The 20,029-nt window shown below is 45.9% G+C and overlaps 3 protein-coding genes across 5 annotated transcripts; 1 reads left to right on the top strand and 2 right to left on the bottom strand.

The window, feature by feature from the left end:
- Positions 1 to 462: 462 nt before the first annotated feature.
- NKAPD1 (NKAP domain containing 1) lies at positions 463 to 5,910 on the bottom strand. Of its 2 annotated transcripts, none has more exons than XM_082330595.1 (5): positions 5,738 to 5,910; positions 4,556 to 4,656; positions 3,257 to 3,412; positions 2,634 to 2,687; positions 463 to 1,833 (listed from the first exon to the last, which is right to left on the bottom strand). In XM_082330595.1, exons 1-5 carry the CDS (start codon positions 5,804 to 5,806, stop codon positions 1,311 to 1,313), a joined length of 903 nt encoding a protein of 300 aa, XP_082186721.1. In that variant the 5' UTR covers positions 5,807 to 5,910; the 3' UTR covers positions 463 to 1,310. The 2 variants fall into 2 exon arrangements, with proteins under 2 accessions (XP_082186721.1, XP_082186722.1); XM_082330596.1 differs by lacking the exon at positions 5,738 to 5,910 and adding an exon at positions 3,968 to 4,012 and having other exon boundaries at positions 4,556 to 4,627.
- PIH1D2 (PIH1 domain containing 2) lies at positions 5,910 to 8,833 on the top strand. The gene is made up of 5 exons (XM_082330604.1): positions 5,910 to 6,364; positions 6,490 to 6,613; positions 7,112 to 7,357; positions 7,913 to 8,178; positions 8,295 to 8,833. The coding sequence occupies exons 1-5, from the start codon at positions 6,203 to 6,205 to the stop codon at positions 8,439 to 8,441; spliced, it is 945 nt and encodes a 314-aa protein (XP_082186730.1). The 5' UTR covers positions 5,910 to 6,202; the 3' UTR covers positions 8,442 to 8,833.
- Positions 6,703 to 19,197, bottom strand: DLAT (dihydrolipoamide S-acetyltransferase). Of its 2 annotated transcripts, XR_014230243.1 has the most exons (16): positions 18,914 to 19,197; positions 18,246 to 18,347; positions 17,772 to 17,896; positions 17,499 to 17,655; positions 16,444 to 16,570; positions 15,879 to 16,069; positions 15,207 to 15,369; positions 14,914 to 14,981; positions 14,052 to 14,144; positions 13,851 to 13,958; positions 13,176 to 13,291; positions 12,731 to 12,893; positions 12,428 to 12,564; positions 11,017 to 11,576; positions 6,905 to 6,974; positions 6,703 to 6,822 (listed from the first exon to the last, which is right to left on the bottom strand). XR_014230243.1 is itself a non-coding variant. In XM_082330594.1 (14 exons), exons 1-14 carry the CDS (start codon positions 19,157 to 19,159, stop codon positions 11,447 to 11,449), a joined length of 1,926 nt encoding a protein of 641 aa, XP_082186720.1. In that variant the 5' UTR covers positions 19,160 to 19,197; the 3' UTR covers positions 8,974 to 11,446. The 2 variants fall into 2 exon arrangements, 1 of the variants encoding a protein (XP_082186720.1); XM_082330594.1 differs by lacking the exons at positions 6,703 to 6,822; positions 6,905 to 6,974 and having other exon boundaries at positions 8,974 to 11,576.
- Positions 19,198 to 20,029: the final 832 nt, after the last annotated feature.

The raw sequence follows: 20,029 nt of genomic DNA, 5'->3' as shown, positions 1-20,029 counted from the left end.
TTCCTATCGTGTAGGTAGAGCAGTTGCGTCGTTACTGCGTGACTGACCAGCAGAGCAGTGGCTGAAAGCAAGCTGAGCCTGCAGCGCCGCTTTTCTGCGTTGGCCAGCAGACAAGGGCACGCAGAGAACGTCTTTTCACTTGAAGTGAAAAGAGGGACAGTAAGCAGGACTTGGAATGAGGACCGAGGGGCATTGACGCTGTTTTGCACTTGTTCAGGTGTAGACTAAAGCTGGAGCTGCACTCGGTCACTGACACACAACATTCGCATCAGTGCGGTACCTTTCCCTGATGGCTACTTTCCACTCCAGCCTCCCTCACTCCATCTCCAAAGCCTCCACAGCCACCTGGTCTGATCAGGCAGAAACACATGGCGCAGGGAGAACACGAGGACCACCTAGACTTCTCAGGCCTGTGCTCTGTCCCTGGGCTTTACTCCAAAACAATGACAAAAGCATCAAACGTGTCTGCATTTATTTATTTTGTTAAAAGGCTTGGCTGTTCAACTGCAGGGAGAACGGCCCAGTACCAATTTCTCCAATACATTGGGCAGACCAGAGACAGAACACAACACCCACCAAGGCTTCTCTGTCAGCACAAATGGTTTCAGCATCCCCCTAAAGAGAATGAAGGGAAGGTAGACACAATGGCCAGCCCATGCCAGGATTTGGAGAGAAGTCTAAAACAAACAAACGCACCGGTGTCTTTTCTTCATCATTACGGAAGGAGTCACTGCACCTTCACCTGGAATGAGAGTATTCCCTCACGCTCCCTTCTGTGTCCAGCTGACCGCGTGAATGCCGCCACACAGGTCTGCTTTTGTTGGAGGATGGGAAGACAAAGCTACCGTAAGGTTAAATCCAGTGACGTTTCCTCTGTTATCAGACTTTTTGCCTCTCCCCTCTCCTATTGCAAGTCTTGGTCATTGATTTGGTAACCCAAAAAAGCAATCTGTTAAAACTTAATTTAAAAAAAAATAAAAATGGTGCAAACACGCCTGTTTCCCCCCTGCAGATAGCCTATACCATTTTCGTGCATCAGAGATCAACCTGGTCACAGAAAAAGAATCTGAAGTTGGCAGAACTAGCCAACCTGTAAGACAGGCAACTGCTCCCCTGGTTTTCTGAATGTTAAGTCAATGAAAAGCACGGGGGCACCTATGGCAGGCTGCCAAGGTTCAGTTTCTCCGCTGCGGGTTGGCAGGATGTATATAAACCACAGTGTTGAAACAAGTTGTACCATGGGACAGTGCTGAAAGATAAATACCTGCCTCTGTCCTCTACCTTATTGTTTGAGCGGCAGCCTAGACTCATCAGTCCTCATCTGAGCTATCCTCTGATTTTTCATCAGCGGCCACTTTCCAGTTCTTCCTCTTGCTCCTCTTCTCTGGTACTTCACTGTGCCTCTCTGACACAGAATTGTGACGTTTCTTTCTCTTTTTTGGGGGCCGTTTCTCTTTTTTCTCCTCAGATTCACTGTCCTCAGAGCTGCTGGTGGTTGAGCTGCTTGCATGAGAAAAGTCACTTTCCTGCCCAGAAGAAGCGGTAGGTTCCCTGGCAGGCACTTTCCTGGTCTTTTTCTTGCGCTTGTGTTTCCCTTTCCGGGTGCTTGAAGTCTCCTCTTCTGAGCACTCACTCTCCCGGGAAGAATCTGATGATGTTCTCCCCTGCTCCTTTTTCTTTTTCTTTCGCTTTTTGTGTGATCGCTTTTTTTGCTTATTCTTGTGTGATTTCTTTGTTTTTTTCCGTTTGTGTGACTCACGGGCAGTTTGCTTTCCCAGATGAGATTTTTTCTTCCCATTGATAGCATTTTGTTCATCTCCTTCTTGCTGGTCACTGTAAAAAGAACAAAGGATGACCAAAAGGAAGCAGACAGGCAGGCACACAGCAGTTGAGCCTTTTCTGTCTCAAAGTTTTAAGCAAGTCCATCAATTAATTTGGCTAGAGCAGGGAAGCTGATGCTTTGACAGATTAGGTAGCTGCATTTTTGTTTCAAGTGCTTGTTAACAGCTTGGGTCCACACCTTACTAATACCCCTGTTTAAGATATTTGAGCAAGAATCAAGGAGAATGTGTACTGAAAGCCACTGAGTGATGAAAACTCATTTATAGCAGGTTACTTCAAACCTGTAAGCCTGACAAATATTGTATTTGGTGATTCTGTTGGGTGTAGTTTAAAAATAATTAGTTCTAAGATCTTATTTTACAGGTAAGTCTCCACTCTCCAGGATACTGCAAGAATTTATATTCTCCAAATGAGGAGAAACACAGAAAATACAGGTACACTATAATGGAAAGGAGAACCTGGAGCTGGTATTTGAGAGGGTGTATACTGAGCTGATTTGGATTCAGCCTGTTGGTCTGGCTCTCTGTTGGCCCAGACTGACCTTCCAGATTCATAGCATTTTAGTAACTCAGGCTAAAGCTGAATGTCTAATTACTATGAAAGATGCAATCCCCTCCTAAGACTCAGACAAGGGGGAACCACATTAATGGACTAGATTTTTTTAAGTGGGTGTCTGTAACTGAACAGTGTGGCTGATCTATATTCAAAACTTAAAACTCTGTTTGTAAAATTCCCTGCATAACCTGACAGAAGTAAGATACTAGATACATTAGTAAGCCTGCTTGCCTTACCTATCTGTATCAAATTCTTCAGGGTACAACTCTTTATAGCCACTGTGACCCCATCTGTAAGAAAGCAGAACCATCTATTAGAAACAGACAAGGTATTGAAGGAAAAAATATAATTCTGAAAAGACAGAGCCACAGAATGAACATGAGTTTAGATAGCAAAGAAGGGCTATCAGAACCTTCCCAACAAATAAGGAAGGAACTATGACTGATTTGGTTGGTACTACTTGAATACACCTTATGTTCTCAGCCTCTTTTCCATTTCTAATTAGGGAACACTACAACTCAAATTTCTTTAAAATAACCCTGGAGAGCACTGACTTGCATTTCTCCAGATTTTTTAAGTTCCTTAGGCAAAGAAATAAATACTAAGCTTAGTTGCTAAGCTTAGGGCTGAGCTTTTGCTGCTTACTGTGACTTAGGAACTCTATAGATGAACTCAAATTAGGTATTCTGTGACACTGCAAAAGTTCACGCATGTTACTTATTCATTCTCAAAACGAGATCAAGCATTATTTTATAGGAGTACGTACCGAAAAGAGAAATGTACTAACTTTTTGGTACAGGACTCCAGGAAGGTGTTTTAATTACAGTTATAATCACAGAACATTAATTCCCCCACAGACCTGTCTGGCATGTTGGCTTCACATTCATACAGCTTTTTATTCCAGGATCGGGCCCTAAGGAAATCATCTTCAACTGGGTCAAGAAACTGAGAGTTCTTTGTTTTCCAGCCAGCCCTGTGGCCCTCGTCATCAAAGCCATCACTGCGCATCCGACTGCTGCAGAAAGAGAACAGTTGTCCTTCAGCTGTCAGCTCTGATGGAGAAACTTTCTGAGCAAGGGGTTAGTCCAGCGAGAGGAGCAAAAATCCAGCAAGTCTTGGATGTCCATCTACGCAAGAAGACCAGCTATCATTTTAACGGACAGTCACCATTAACAGCGCTCACAAAACCAGTTCAGCAGCTAACACTGGTTTTCAAAACTTACTACGGCCCTCTGTGCACAGCAAAATTCTTGACAGAGATGCTCACAATGCAAAATTAGAGGAAGGGGTTACCTTGCCTATCACAACAAATGCAGTTCTCTTCCTCTGGAATACTCAGAAGGAGCAGACTAACAATATGCACGGAGACATAGGCTAGCAAAAGCAGCAAAGGGGAAACTGAAGTAGGACTGACTTACTAGAATTGCGATTTCATCAGGTACCAGGACTAAGACCCCAAATCCACAGAAAGCACCAACAGTTTTGACTGATCTCACATGCCTGTAGCTCTAGTTTTGTTTCTCATTTGAAATGCCACACTTCCTGAGCCAAGCAGCAGCTGTGGACTTACCATCAGTCTGAAAGGTGTTCTCTCCTCAGATACTAAAACCACTTCCTGGAAGATTCATGCTTCTGAAAAGTCTTCACAGTAGTAAGCCCTCCCCGGCCCCTGCAAAACCCCAACCCTCCCCCCCAAAACCCAGCTTGTTTTCATGTAGCTTGTGAGATCCTCAGGCATGTCGGAATGATTTAACAGATACCACACAAGCAGCAGTCAATACTGGTGTGTTATAATAGTGCAGGACTCGACACCACAACATTTTTTTTTTTTACCGCTAACCTAAATGGCAATACCTCGCAACATTCTGACATGTTACTTCAGCACTTCCTACCCCCATTGCTTCAGAGAGCCTGGCCTACTTAATGTTGTATTTTGAAGACTATACATCTAGACGAAGAGATGAAAGGCTATACTTAAGCACAGGTCTGACCTCTTTCCAGGAACTCATTAAGGAGAAAATAAATGTATCTGTAGTCTATGTGGTCTTCATATATTATAAACACATAGTCACCACAGAATGCTCTTAAAGTGTTATAACACAAAAGGGTTCAGCAACTAAGTCAGGACAATTACCTCCTCCACACAACTAAAACCCACCTGGAGGTGTCCGACAGCATTCTGCTTTGCCTTTTCCAGTAAGTCTCTTCTGTCTGCTTCTCCCACTCCCTTATTTTCCACATTTCTGTCTCTTCCTGAATCTGAAAGTCACAGAAAGGAAACAAGCGTAACATTAGGGAAACTTTACAGACATGGAGCACGTAACATCAGCTCCTAGCTCAATGCTCCTGCTAACAAAATTCACAGCAAGTTTTCCTACCATACTGAAACAGATTATTATTTCTAGCTATAACCAAGGTAACCAAAAGGAGAATCTCTTGATGGCAATACCCTAATAAAGCACATAAGGATAATGGCATCAGAAATGGTGGGTTTGCCTGACTTTTCTATCTCAGGTGTTCTGGCTACCCTGCCTTGTCATTCATTACCATCCCAAACATGTGTACTGTTAGAAAGTTCAGTATATAAATATCATCTGGAAGGACCAAGCCAAAATGAGGAGTTACACTACAGGCTGAAAAAACACAGCATGCAAATACTGACTGGTTTGGCACAGATTTATGTTTATGGACACTGACTGTAAATGAATGGTTTGATAAACATATAAAATAAATAAGTTGGACCTGCTGACTTACGTCAGGAATTAATTAAACAGTTTGCTAAAGTTAGCAGAGCTGCTTAATCTTGCACCAAAATACTGTCTGTGCACATTAACAAAAAGTTCAAATTCTCTGATGCAATTAAAAGTACATACACAGCACAGAAAGAAAAAAAAAAAAACAAAACAAAAACAACTAAAGCTTTGCTACTTTAAAAAAGGCAAGCTGTAATTTTCATGAAAGTCCTGAGAGAACAAGTTTTTCATAGGGCAAATTTTATAGTTAAATATATACACACGTTCCCTCGGCCAGGATGAGAACTCAAGAAAAACAGGGTTAAACTGAAAGCGAGACTAAGGATGTTTGCGCAGCCGATTTCGACAAGCGCCTTTCCTCTCCGAAAAACGCACCTGCCCTCCCCACCGCCAGGTCCCCGCACCCCCGGGAGGTACCGGCGGTCCCGGGCCCCGCGTCCGCCGCACGGCAACGCCCAGGCCGCCTCCGCTCGGACAAAAGCCGCCTGCCGGAGCGGGCCCGGGGCGCAGCCAGGCCCAGGAGCCGCCGCAGAGAGGGAGGACAAGGGGCCGCCGAGGCCGGCAGCCCCCGCCGGCCCCGGCCGTACCTTGTTGTGCGCGCCCGTGTGCCGGATGACGTTCCGCAGCAGCACCTTCCCCACCGGCACCCGGGACATCCTCTCGCCCCGCCGGGCCCGCCACGCCTGGGCCGGGCGGGGGCCGCTCCCCGGGCGCCCCCGCCGCCGCGGGCAGGAAGGGACGGGAGAGGCCGGGCGGGCTCTCGGCGCCCGGCCGGAAGCGGTCCCCCCGAAGTGCCTCCTCCTCCCGGCGGCACACGCCGGGGCGCCGAGCCGCCGCGGGCCCCGAGCCGCGGCGACCACGGGAAGGAACGGCCCGGCGGCGGCTGCGGGGGCAGGCGGGCAGCCGGCAGCTCCGCGGCGGGGCCGGCGGACGCGGGGAGGGCGGGCGATGGCGGGCCCGGAACGCGCGGAAGCGGGAGGGGGACGGGGAAGGCGGGCGGACCCGCAGAGCGCGGCCCTTCCGGTTGCCGTCGCTACGCAACGGCGGTAGCCATGGCGGGCGCGGCGCTGGCCGCGCAGCTCTGGTCGCTGCTGGACGAGATGGCGGAGAACGAGCCCCAGGCCTACCGCCGGCTCCTGCGGCAGCAGCGCGCCGAGGCCGAGCGGCTCTGCGCCCCGCCGGAGCCTCACCTCTGCCTGCGGGCCCGTCCCGCGGTGGGTGCGCGGGGTTTGGGGCTCGACCTCCTGCTGGGGCGCCGGGAGCGGGCAGGAGGGCGACTGCGGGGCCGGAGCGGGGGCAGCGCGGGCGGGGCGCTCAGCCGCGGCTCGGTCTCTTGCAGGGCGTTGTCGGGAGGCCGCTGTTCATCAACGTCTGCAGCTGGAAGAGGGTCCCGGCGCCCAAGGCCCCCGCTGACCCCATACCTGTCAGTGCGGGGCCGCTTGCAGAAGTATCTGGCGAAGGAGGTACGTCCCGAAAGAGCTGCGCCTCTCCCCAGATGCATTTCTTCCTGCAGTGGTGCATTGCATGGCAGTCACACGCAGATTCTCGCTGCGACAGAGGGTGGTGCTGTGCCGTGGCCAGCTCTTTGCTCGGGGTGGGGGCGGCGAGGCAAGGATGCGACAGGCGTATCTCAACAGGGATTCTAAATGAGTCCGTCCTTTTTGAAAAAAAACTGAAGAAACGCAAAAATTGCACGCATATAAATCCTGAAAAGTACTCAGGCAATAGGAGTCTCGTTGACCACATATACTCACATGGACCGTGATCCCATGCTTCTCCTTGAACACTTGGACCGCAGGGTCAGCACGTGGAGAGGTGTCATCTCTAGACAAGGTTGATAGAATTAGCTCTCTACCCAGAAGCCACAAATTCCTTTCCTTTGCTTTTAAATCAAGTGATTATAAAGAACACCAGCACGTGGTTCCATAGCAACAATTCTGACACATAACTTATTTTTATAGACCTTTACAGCATTATAGATATTGCATATAACCCAGATGTTCTTCAGAGGGGAGAAGAAAGCCCAGAAAACATGGAACACTTGATCCTCTTGACACTTAAATTCGTTGAGGAACGATGCAACCTTATTCTTTCTTATTTGTACACCATTGAATCATTCAAATTGAAAGGAAGCCGGGAAACGATGCAGCAACGTCTGAAAGGAAGGCAGATGCCAACTCCACATCTCAGTCAGAACACAAAGAAGGGTATGTAGAGATCTGCTGTCCTTTTTCTTTGAGGACCTATCAGATTCCCCAACAAATTTGCTCAAGCCTCACCTCTCTAACCCCAATTCTTGCCATAAGCATAAACCGAACGCTTCTCTCTAAGAATTCAGAATAAGGCAGTAGTATTCATACCAGACATCCGTTTAACCCTGCTGGCCTGTCTGCATTCATCTCTGGTGTTTTACAGTTGAGAAACTGTAGTGACACTGGAACAGCAAATTCCCTTTTTCCTGTATCCACTAGACAGGGGAACTCTGCTAGGGTTTGATCCTTTGGGGTGCTAAGTGTCTTTTGCTTTAACCTCAAAAGGTGTTGCTGCTGTAACTAGTAGTCTGGAAACACAACTTTTAACCCATTGGCAATAAAACCAAGTCATGGGCGAAGGAGAGACTGCTAGTAACAGTCTTCAGCTGACAAAACTGCAAATTACAGTTAATTACAGTTAAAAATTTCATCATATATTTGTCAAGTGTCATAACATTACAGTTCTTAGTAACTGAGTGATATGTGTGAAAAACTTATTTTTCTTGAAAGAACTGACACTTGATCAGCTGCTACACACTATGGAGGCTGAGGACTGCAGCAATGCTCCTGTGTTGCTGAAGGAAGAAAGTGTGACACAGTCTAAAGTGCATCTGATAGAAGAAATTACCAGTACTGAAATGCCAGAGAAGCTAAGTACCCCGGTCTATGAAATTATCACGGTGAAGGATGCAAACAAGAAACCACACAAAATTGAACTCAAAATTGAATTGCCTAAGGTTAGCTCTGTTTCTGAGTGTGATCTGAGAATTTCAAAGGTAAGATAGCAGAAAGAATAACCTCGCGTTTTCCATCTAGTATCCAATTCCTAGAAAAGCTCACTGCTAATTTGTTGTCAAATAGTTAATCAAGTATTTTAATTTTCTTGGTTTAGGATGACATCATCATTGAAGTCCCTGAAAAATACAAATTACAACTAGATCTGCCAGAACTGGTGGATGAAGAAACAACTACAGCAATATTTCACAAAGGAAAACGAGTGTTGTTTATCACAATGCCAGTTGCCAAGCCAGATCCTTAAAGACTGCATTCTGTCCAGTTCATGTTCACAGATGACAGAACAAAACAAAAGCCCAGAATGAGAATCCTAACTTTTAGATGATGAGGTTTTTTTGTTTTGTTTTGGCTTTTTTTTTTTTTTTTTAATTGCCCTCCTAATCTTCAGGGGTGAATACCTCAAATGCCTTTAGAAGATGCATGTAGAAAAGGATGTCTGGAGGAATAGTAGCACCACTAAACTTAAGAAAAAAATAAGTAAAGATTATAAATATTCAAGGAATACTTGACTATGTTAACAGCTGTAGTAAAGAATCATAAATGCATACATGCTTTACTACATCATTCATTTTGCCTTAAGGTACAGCAATAACAGTTGTGAAGTCTTTTTGCTAAATAAAGTGATTACTGGATTCACATGGTTAGAGCAGCTCTCACATGTATTTAATGCTGGAACAACCAGCAGAGGTGTGTCATACGCAGTTCCACAAGTTGCGCTGCACACTGTTGCTGTTCTCTTTACAACAATCCCAGCTAATCTTAACTGGAATAGGCTTTGTAGTCTTTTCAGTCACTGAACGCGCTTGACCTCACTTCTTACCGGTTTGGTAATCTCTGAATGAGACCTTAAAACAACAGACCTATTCTGTACTATTCAAAACAGCATATAGAGATTCAAAGCTCAGGACCGCTTAGTGCGAAGCTAGCAACCAAAAACAGTCTTGGAGCACTTCAACTAGGAAAACTATCATCTGCATTAGTTTACACTAATACACAGAACAAAAAAATAATACAAAGCAACACAAAACAACTTCAAGGATTACTAAGCATTACTAGAATTAATTGGGAAAAGAACAAACAAAAGTTTAAGTGATCTTAGTTTCATGACCGATTTGGTAGTATGTCATCCTTACAGCTTCTACGACACATCTGCACTACAACCGTGGTTCTGTACCGATATTCATCGGATCAGAAATGGAAACAGACAAACGGGTTTTGAGCTGCAACTTTAAAATACAGGCTTACAAAAGAGCAGTAACTCCTAGCTTTCCCCCTTCTTTGCTTCAAAGCAACTTAGAAGGCTGCATTGAAATCCTGTTCAGTGGTTATAGTTGCAAGATCAAACTGAAATTCTATCACTGCATGAGCTGAGCTGGCAAGTAGTACCACTAGTCACTATCAGCACTCCAAGCACACACACTGGATAGGATTTTTTGAGTTGCAAGTGTTCCAGTCTGGCAGTCATTCAGAGAGCATTTCCAGAGGATAAACTATTTAGTGTTCTTACTGTAGGAAGAAAGTGAAACGTCTCTGTAGCCAGAATTTGAGGTTCTGGTGAACACTGCAGCAAGGAAGCCAGGAAGATTAAAGTTCACTGCTGCATGACAGTAATAAAGCACGAATTATTTTGGAACATTTGTGATTACAATTTAAGGTTAATAGGGTAAGTTTCACTATCAGACTGAAAGGCTAGACAGCTCTGTGCTATAGCAGTATAATAAGCCACACATGACTGAACAGAAAAGCACTGGAACATGTTTTAGTAGTTGTCAATTTCAAACATTTAATAGAACGTAGGTTCACTAGAGCAAGTCTGGAACCCAGATATTTTAGATCACTAAAGAAAAACCAAAACCTTAATGCACTTTTTTGCTTAAGCCAGGCATGAAAACCAGGTATTGTAGCGACCAGACATTAAATAGTTCCCACAAAAATATTTAATTTCCACAGTATTTTCTTTCAATATCTTTAGTGAATTTTGCAGAACTTTACAGGAGACAGTACTTAATGCAATATACACAATAACAGATCAGCTTTAACTTTTTCTTTTGTTTAAACTTCGCCCCCCTATTTAATTCTCCTGGTCACTTTGCAGTTACTACACAGTCATCCTTTTTACATTAACATTTCCATGTGGAAAGTGGAATTTAAGAGTGTTCAGCACTGCACCCCTTTCAGGGTACAGTGACTGGGGTAACTGGACACAAGTCCAACGAACTATTGAAGCATTTTACATACAATATATACATGGAGAGCACATTCTGCAGCTTACTGAGGCTGGGACAACATAGACAATTCAGGGAAGATCTGCAGTACCAGTGACTAACTCAGAGCTTCCTATGTTAGAATGCCTGGAAAAAAAATTCCAAACCTTCGAGTCACCACATGATTAATATCCACTGATGGGATTATTAGCATGTGTGATTTGCCTATATTGGGTTCCAACACACAGATTCTCTTGGACATTCTGCAAAACAGTTACTTCCATGGCATCATAGTCTGATATTAACTTAGCAAGAGGAATAGCAATTAAAGAGTTTTCATACAAAAAGCACACGTAAGTGAAAGTCCACGAGAAGACAGCACATTCCCTGTGGTATCTGAGAGCTGTGACCCCACAGATATCAGTGCTCTTTCACCTTAAAGTGCTCAAAAGGGATCACGTAGCTGAGAAGGTCCAGACCAGTGCCAAATTCCAAGAGAGATTAGGAATGCTAGCACTTGGCCTTTGAGAAACTATTCCCAGGCGCTTCAGTCCCTTAGTGCATCTGTCATACCCGCCCACCCCAGCAGGAGAACAGGATAATAAGGGAATTCACCTTCCACTAACTTGTACGTTTCAGTTACCATCTCATCTGAACTCCTGTGAAAAGATGTTTATAGTTCAAATTTCTGAGAACACTGAGGTCATGAAATTGTTTGGTATGCACCCCCCTGTTCACCCTAGTTTAGAAGCAGATGGCAGTATGCAATACTGCCTGGATCATTTTTAAATCTGGGATGCTTAACTCTGTTTTGGAAGAGTTTGCAAGATAACTAACTGTATAAAAATACAGTATAGCTGTAATATTGCTCTGAAAAGCACTTCTGCAAACTTTTTCTGTACAGACTGGTAATAACATTACCAGATAATATAATACATTTTAAAATAAAAAAGGAACTCTTTTAATAAGTCTGAACACTAAAGTCTAAATAGCTTGTTTAAAACAAAACAGTGTGACCCAGGAAAATTTTGCTTGTATGGTTAAATTATAGCAGCATGGTTACTGGCTTTTCAAGGAAATTCTTGAATTCAGCAAGCCACTGTGCTCCAACTGCTCCGTCTACAACACGATGGTCACAGCTAAGTGTAACGGACATCACACTGGCCACATCAAATCTGGGAGGGGGAAAAAAAAAAAAAAAGAAAAAAAAAAGAAAAATGGAGGTTAACACAATCCTCTGCAAGTCAGTGCCAAGTCAGTACCACTAACAAAGCAAAAAAAGCTTATATCAGAGAACCAGCAACAGCAGTTGGTGCTTGGTAACAGATATTTCTCCCTGTGGACTTCTAAAAAAGATTACATTGGAGCACAGATCATATTCATTCCTCCTCTACAATTAAGAAACACATTTGTATGTTCCCTTTAGGACAGGAAGCTCATCTTTCTTTGTATCACAATAACAGCCGCACACAATCAAAGAAAAAGAGCCATTTCACCCAGTAACCTCCACTTTCCCCATGTGTCAGTGACAGATACCTAGGACTGTTAACAAGTTTAAATAATCCTAAACATTCACCTGGGTCCATGCTAGTTCAAGCTCCAAGCGAGGTTATATTATATACAGGACACTTGAATTATAATCCATCCCTTAGGTTTTCCTTAAATGCAAATTTAAGCAAGTTGTTAAAAAGGAACAAGTGCCTAAACTGCTGTGGATCCCAGACTTTTCCAGAGCTTAACTCTACCCCTCAAAGAAAGAAACAGCCTTTCCTTAACTTGCAAAGAAGTTGCAAGAATAAATGTATGGCAGATCGTTCATCAGTTACTGCATGTCTCTAATGCCTGTGTGATCCTTTTATACAAGATCTCACTGTACTTCTTCAGAAGGTACTAAAAGCAGTATGTCAACAATTAGTTTGTTGGTTTTTTTTTAAAACATAATCTAATGGAAGTGCTAGAAAACTAGCCATTATTTCAAAGTTTGCATTCAGAAGCTCAGTATATGCAGAATCAGATGAATACTTACCCTTTCTCATTATCAGCTGGCACTAGCCTTTTCTCTGAGGAACCAACTGCAAGGATGCAGGCTTGAGGCGGATTGATTATGGCAGAGAAATTCTTAATCCCATACATTCCTAAATTGGAAATTGTGAAAGTACCACCCTACAAGAAAAAAAAAAACATTCATAGTCAAGTTCACAAAAGCTGTTTCATGTGGAATATTAATGAACATGGCGGAAACATCACAAAATAGGCTTTGCTCATTCTGAACAGGACTTCTGAACAGAAGTCAAGGGCAGCAATGTTTACAGCAATTCGAGTTTCTCACCTGGAACTCATGAGGCTGAAGTTTACCTTCTCGGGCTTTAGTTGCCAAAGAAACCACATCCTTACTAATGGAAGCCAGGCCCTTTATATGTGCATTAAACACAATAGGAGTTATAAGCCCTGCAGGAGTACTAACTGCAACGCTAACATCCACTACGTGGTTTCTGCAAGACACAAAGGTGATGCCAGTTACTCTAGCATGATAACAGAGAAAAAAAATTTCAAAACTGTTCAGGCAAGTCTAAATTAATATTAATTTTGCAACAATTATTCCACCTTGCACACTAGCCTTAGATGCAAGGTTCTTAGCACTTTAACCAAGCCCCTCAACCTTTGCATTATACCTGCTCCCCTCCCTCAAAATCCCAGCAGAAGGTCTGCTATTTTGCCATGAACTCTCTACTGAACAAAGAAAGTTTCTGGCTTCGACCGTACCATAAACTTACTGCCTAATAACTGTGTCCATCCATGAAGAATTTGCCTCAGGCACCTTCAAGCATGCCAGAGCAGCAGCTTTAATTATGAAGTCATTGACAGAAAGCTTAATGTTATCCGAGACCTCCTGTAAATAAAGAGATTTGAGGCATCAGTTTGTCTCTTACACATTACCTCAATTAACTTGTATAGTCAGTGCCACGCAGCCTTGTTTAGAGAAAATGTTAGAAAACAATCACACTACTTCTAAGCACTAATATTTGAACTGCCAAGATAATTTAGGAAGCAAATACATCTCCTTCATAATTTAAGAAGGTACAATCTTTTTTAATGTCTCTTTTTCCTCAAACTTGTCTTAGAGTTGTTATTTTGCTTAAATCTTCTACCCTTTTTACTCTTAAAAACCTTTTTTACCCTTTTGCCCTACTTTCCAGCGGGAAGAATTGAACAAGCACAGTACAAAGCAGCCCTCTTAGGGAAGTCAGATATCAGTGCACAGTACCTGGGTAAAAAGTCTCATTCTGTCACAGACAGTCCAGAACCAATCCACAACAGGTAGAAAAAACACTGAAAAGACTATTTTTTCCAAGCTAAAATGGCATATCACCAAAAAGCAGGGTGGGAAAACCTGTGAGAGAATGCAGCTTTCCCCACACACACACTCTCACCATGCCTAAATGCTTTACCTGATTGAGTTCTTTCCTTAGCACCAGTACTTCTCCCATGTTTATATCAACAGAAAGGTAGTAGTGAGGTATTGTTTGTTTAGACTGCATCAACCGCTGAGCAATGACCTGTGGGTATACAATAGAAGCGATGAAAATAAGTCAGTTTGGAAAATTCATGACTGCAAATAATGATCTCGGAAAGGAATAAAATCTTCTTACCCTCCGAATGTTGCTGATAGGGATATCTGTGAAGGTCCCCACTGGTGCTGCTGCAACTGCAGCAGCTGCAGGAACTGCCTCTACTGCTGGAGCCTGCAATCAGAGAAAGACAGCATAATCCACAATACTCTCCAAATATCAATTGTATAGAGTAATTCAGTATATAGGACAAGTGCTGAGGCTAAGTTGCCTCTTGCTTAAGAGCAGCAGATACTTCTGCTTTCTAGCCTCACCTCTCCAGTACCCACTAGGTTCTTTATAAGTCCTATATTTGATTATTAAATGCAGTACTTGAGTGATTTAGAAATGCAACACTGATATACACTGCTATGAAGCTCCCAGAATAGTTAAGTCCCGCTAGATGGTTGTTTTACGCACAGCAGAGAGGTATGCTAGAGGGCAAACTGTACTCAGCCACATCCCTTCCAGCAGTACACAAAGCAACACTTTCATCATCTCATATGAAAGACAAGCAATAGTAGAAGAACAGATTTGTGGCAACAATGACAGCAGGCTGTTGGTTCATAAGCCTGGCTTTCATTTTAATTGCCTCTTTTCAGCAATGTTAATTCAGTTGGGACTGGGCTCACCTCAATATGTAACAGTGCAGCAACCAAATGAAGGGTTGAGAGCACACAATTTTTTTTTCCTCAGTGAAATACCAAAGGGACAAATAAAGGAAGAAAACTCTGTCCGTGTTTCTGACATGTTAAGCTTTACAACTTAACAGTCACCATAGCCCACACGACATCATAACCCAACCAATCCAGCAATAACAGTTCCACAGAGTAATTGCATTTCTGCAGAGCATTTCCATCACTATAATAAAATATCCATTCTTACAGATCTCAAGCCTACTCACTGGAGCAACCTTAGGCGGCACAAATGACTCCACATCTTTCTTTGTGATTCTACCATCTGGTCCAGTACCTAAAAGGGTCAAAGAAAAACATAAGAGGATTTCAATTATTTGCAACAGGGCATTGCTTCTAAACGTACCAGTTTTATTCAACACAGAGAAGTCACTTAACCTCTGGTGAGGACAGCTGCACAGTCAGGATGGTCCTGACAGGGAGAAAGAAAAGAATAGGCAAGTATGTACCTAGAGGGACAGACACTTGATAGTGAGAGCAAGGAGGTGGAAGGGCAACCTACCTTTTACTTGGGCAAGGTCAATTCCTTTTTCTGCTGCCATTTTCTTTGCCAGGGGACTAACCAGGATCCTTCCTTTCCGGGGAGGTGGCCCAGCTGTAGGGACTGCTGGAGTGGAAGGAACAGCAGGCTGGGGAGGAGGAGGAGCAGGAGGAGTTGCTACCACCTTAACAGAAGAATCAAAGCTTCAGGATCATTCAGCAAAAGCTCTGAAGGCACAGCAAGAGAACAGGACCATCTAATTACCAGTAAAGAGAACAGCAAAAATAGTCACTAATCTGAAAGAGTTTTCAGATTCAGAGTTTTCCAGTGCCAGCCATTAAATCAGAAATTTCCTGGGAAGGAAGCCAACTAAGCTGCTGACCTATACCCCCAAAAGAGGTGAAATAAATAACTTGTGCTCCCAATTTTCAAGGATGAGGTATCAGAACTGGCACAAGCAAGACGCTGGAGAAGAGATTGTACTGAATGACTATCAGCTCCAATTTTGGAGGGCAAACTAGCGATCACTTCTTAGGTCACCTATCACCAACACATGTGTTAGCCTTGCATTCACAGAATCAAAAACATTATTGTTGGACCCAGGGCTTCACACTGTCAAACCAGCAAAACAGTTCAGATCAGACGTCTTAATGGTCCCCATAACTTCTCTCATGTGCTAAGAATGGTCCTTACTAGTGGAGGAGGAGGAGGAGGAGGAGCTTGTGCCTTCATGTCAGTTACCGCAGTGTCTTGGTAGTCAGCAAAGGCTGGAATATCGGACTCTTTCTCCACAATGATGCAGAGAGCTGTTCCTAATGGCACATCTCTTGTTCCTTCAGGCACCAAGATTTTTGCCAAGTAGCCTTCCTCCTGCACTTCAAAGCCTGTAAGGGAAAGAAACAAAACTGGTGTGGTGCCTAATGCAGCTGAAGAGTTCCTCTAAATGCTGCTTCTAAAGACTTTGGTAGCTAAAGCCCGGTCCTACATTTAGCAGGCAAGAGAATCCTTTTCACCGTAACTAGTAGGGCAACATCTCCATGCGCTGTACATTACTAAGAAGGACTGACGAAGAAACAGAAGTGTTTTTAGGAGGTCCGATGTTTAGCTCTCCAATGGAACGAGAAGTTAACAAAACTTGTTTTAGTTGCCCCACAGCTTCATGTCCTGAGCAGCTAGGACAACAGTTGGCACAGAGGCTACTCTGGATCCTCCTCTTTTAAGGGCACCTCATCCATTCTTGGCTTTGGAGTTGACTCACCTATTGTGGCTTTATCTGTCTCAATTTCTGCCAGTAAGTCTCCCTCATTCAGTTTCTCCCCAACCTTCTTCTCCCATCTCTGCACTGTGCCCATTGTCATGGTAGGTGACAGGGCAGGGAGAGTGACCTGTGAAGCCAGAGAATACAAGAGAATCAGTACTTGCTATCTGCAAGGCTAAAAGGAAGACTGAAGCAAGTCACTTTGTCTGTGACAACCAGGTTTGGCCTCTTTAAAACCTATACAGACTTGTCTTCCAATAAGCACTCAAAGATGCTGTAGGTTTGCACACTCATATTGCTGTGCAACAAATAGAGCACATGTGAGAACAGCTTCAGAGCAAAACTGCACAGATGAGGTAAGCAGTGGGAAGTAAGCAAATTTAGTAGCTAACACACAAGTCAGATTAAGAAGCCTTTAATTAATTCTTTGTTCAATTACTTATTTTGCGTAACATCTCAGACAAATCAGTTCCACCACATATCGTCTGTGGAATGAGGTTTAATATTTCAAATTTTCTTTTTCAAAGGAATGTCACAAAAATACCCTGCTACAAAGTACTCAAGCACAACAACAGTGGATGTACACTTCAATATCTAAGCAAGGTAAAAACATTATCCACAAATACAACTTATTATTAGTCACCCACAAACACATCTGGGGTGTTCATCAGAGTATCACAGACTTGTGTTCAGCTCTGAGATGTAAGCAGGGCCTTCAGAGCTTATTCACACTCAGCACAAGGTCTTTTTATACCACAACTGTCCAAATAATGCAAATGTAGCAGGTTTTTCTAGACTGCATAACAATCCTGGAAAGACAAGTCTCTCCTTTACTAGCAGCTGGGACGCTAAAATAATTTTCTGAAAAAAGCTTTCTGGGACCTTCCCAAACACCTGCTTTAAACATGCAACAATTCAAGTGGCACACACTCCTCCAATTACAGCAAATAACTTCCCACTCCAGATAGCATTTATGACAAAATGCCCTGAAGCCAGCAAGCCAAGGACAGAAAAAGAGTGCAACAAGCCTTAAATCATCAGCAGCGCTCTCTTACCTGCATATGAGGAGGATAAGAGCTGCCAGGAGCCTGAGGAGAAAGCGGAGTTGGTGGTGAGGGAGCTGCAGCTTGAGGGGGAGGCACTGATGCTGCAGGGGGGGCAGACGGTGCAGAATCTAGAGTATAATTTTTAAAGGCATCAACGTATTCAGGCCTAGAAGAAAACAGAACCGCAAAACCAGTCAGATGACTGTCTCTAAGCCTTTCACACAAGGCACCCAAGAAGCCCCAAGAGAGAAAATTCAACTCAAGGGTTAGCAAAATACATACTTTTCTACTGTGATACATATTATGGCCCCAATGGGAACATCTCTTGTTCCTTCTGGCACCAGGATCTTGGCCAAGTAGCATTCCTCCAAGCTCTCAAAGCCAACTGTTGCTTTGTCTGTCTCCACCTTTGAGAGAGAACAGGATATCAGTATGGCAATGGAAAAGACCAGTAAGTTCAGAGCCTTCCAGTCTGATAGTGTAGGGTCACAACACACACAGTTCTGGAGACATCACCCTGTAGTACCAGCTCTAGGAAAGTATGCTCTCAAACGGGTTAAGTGCTGCTCCTGCTCAGAAAGAGGAGAAGAAGCAAACAGCTCTAAAAGGCTTTTAGTCACTTGTTCCCAACAGCATCTGTTGGGATCTGTGATCTTGAACCCAAGATCTGTGTTCAAGTGAGGGCAACCAGGGACAGAACCCAGGATACACATGCAGCTCATCAGAAATGCAGCACAGCCTGTGTCCCCAGGATACCTCTGCTATGAGCTCCCCTTCACCGATCTTGTCACCCTCCTTCTTCTCCCAGCGTGCAATGGTGCCCATCTGCATCGTGGGGGACAGAGCTGGTAAGGCCACCTGTGAGGAACAGGGCAGTGTTACAATCCAGACAGCCCTGACAGTAAGAACCCCATGCATAGGGCGGAGACGGATCCTCAGCACAGGCTGGGACAGGGGAGGCACAAAGGAGAGTCTGTCTGCAAATCCCCAGCAGGTCAGGTCTGCGTCCAACCTGCTGGTAAGACCCCTGGGCAAACCAATACTGGGGTGCTGAGATGGGGCTGACTAAGAAAGGGATAAGCTATGCCAGGGGACCAAAAGAGGTACAGGGAAAAAGGAGTAGTGGTGAAGGAGATGGTACCCGATGACAGTACGGGGACTTGGGGCAGGGTGGCAGCAAAGGTAGGAGAACCACGGGAGTGGGGAGAAAAGAACTGCAGTACCCCGGAGCAAACTGAGCTGCCCAGTGAGGGGAAGCAAGACCCGAAGGCAGAAAGAGAAGGGGCTACCCCCGAGGCAGCGGGGGGACGTGAGCCTGTCCTCTGGGGGACCCCGGTGGCTACAGGGGCACGAACACCAGGGGGTATGGGGGGCACCCAGGCTGCCCGGGATGGGGTGGGGTGGGGTGGGGGGGAACCTCTCACCTTCTGGTGTGCCGGGAGGCTGCAGCAGCGGCACGGGACGAGCCGGGGCCAGGCAGGAGGCAGCAGGAGCCCGCCAGGCCGGTGCACGGGGCCGCCCCACGCTGGGCCGCGGCCCAGCGGCACGGCCCCGACGCCCACCGCCGCGCCGCGGCCGGCCCCAACGGCACCGAGCGCTCGGCAGCTCCGCACCAGACCGGGAGCTCCCGCCGCGCCCCGGGCTACGCGTCGCGCCAAGAGCCGCCACATGCTGGAGCCGGAGCCGCGGCCCCGCCGCCGCCGCTCGGTGACCTCCTCCGTCCGGGCAGGGCGCCGCACGGCCCCGCACGACACTGCCGCGCTGCCGTAAAGCGCGGCGCGGCGGAGTGGACGGCGGGGCGGGATCGCTCCGTAATGGCGTCGCGGGGGCTGCGGGGCCGCACTGCGCAGCGGCGGGACGGCCTGGGGGGGCGCGGGGGCTGCGGGGGCTGTGGAGCCCAGCCCAGGCAGGGGAGGCTGCCTGGGGGCTGTCCCTGTCGGCCCTGAGGCCGCAGCGCGTACCGGGCCCGGCGTGCCGCCGCGGAGGGCAGAGCTGCCGGAGGCTCTGTGGGGCGCTCGGGAGACACGCGTGTCCCTGCCCCCCGTAATGGTGCACGGCGGCACGGCCCAGCGCTTCAGCAGCCTCGCCGCCCCAGGAGGGCGTAGGGAAACCTGGATGGTAGAGGGTGCAGCCCCGCGGTGCACCCCGGCGGCAGGAGCGCGCCCGGCCGTGAGAAAAGGGGGCGGCAGCCAAAGCCGTACCTCGTATCTTCACACAATACCCACCCAAAATGGCAACAGGCCCTCCAGGATGCTCCTTGTTGCTATCCCGTGGCCTGGATTTTAGCAAGACACCAGTTCTGCATGGGGACACACGAATCCAGAAGCTGTCTGTGCAGTGGCTGTGATGAGGGCTTCTGCCCACGGTTCAGCAGCAGTGCTTCCCCCAACCAAAGGCCTTCCCTACACTTTGAAAGCAACGGTGTTTTGTCAAGGGCCAAGGGCTTAAATGCAATAAAAACACCATTACAGGCATAACTGCTGTTTCCTAAACTATTGAGGAGTATAGCATACAAGGCCTTGACTGAACTCAGCCAGTTG

This window comes from Platalea leucorodia (assembly GCF_965183815.1).
Source record: "Platalea leucorodia genome assembly, chromosome: 20".
Taxonomy (NCBI): domain Eukaryota; kingdom Metazoa; phylum Chordata; class Aves; order Pelecaniformes; family Threskiornithidae; genus Platalea; species Platalea leucorodia.
This window is presented reverse-complemented; position numbering and strand designations above follow the sequence as displayed.

What these genes read in the sequence shown, in the direction of transcription:
- PIH1D2 (XM_082330604.1), top strand. Translation starts at nt 6,203, where the DNA reads ATGGCGGGCGCGGCGCTGGCCGCGCAGCTCTGGTCGCTGCTGGACGAG. An exon ending in GCCTGCGGGCCCGTCCCGCG is followed by an intron (nt 6,365 to 6,489) that starts GTGGGTGCGCGG and finishes GGTCTCTTGCAG; the next exon opens with GGCGTTGTCGGGAGGCCGCT. An exon ending in CAGTCAGAACACAAAGAAGG is followed by an intron (nt 7,358 to 7,912) that starts GTATGTAGAGAT and finishes TTTTCTTGAAAG; the next exon opens with AACTGACACTTGATCAGCTG.
- DLAT (XM_082330594.1), bottom strand. Translation starts at nt 19,159, where the DNA reads ATGTGGCGGCTCTTGGCGCGACGCGTAGCCCGGGGCGCGGCGGGAGCT. An exon ending in TGACCTTGCCCAAGTAAAAG is followed by an intron (nt 14,982 to 15,206) that starts GTAGGTTGCCCT and finishes TGACCCTTTTAG; the next exon opens with GTACTGGACCAGATGGTAGA. An exon ending in TTCAGCCTCATGAGTTCCAG is followed by an intron (nt 12,565 to 12,730) that starts GTGAGAAACTCG and finishes TTTTTCTTGTAG; the next exon opens with GGTGGTACTTTCACAATTTC.
- NKAPD1 (XM_082330595.1), bottom strand. Translation starts at nt 5,806, where the DNA reads ATGTCCCGGGTGCCGGTGGGGAAGGTGCTGCTGCGGAACGTCATCCGG. An exon ending in ACACGGGCGCGCACAACAAG is followed by an intron (nt 4,657 to 5,737) that starts GTACGGCCGGGG and finishes TGTGACTTTCAG; the next exon opens with ATTCAGGAAGAGACAGAAAT. An exon ending in GAAGAATTTGATACAGATAG is followed by an intron (nt 1,834 to 2,633) that starts GTAAGGCAAGCA and finishes TTCTTTTTACAG; the next exon opens with TGACCAGCAAGAAGGAGATG.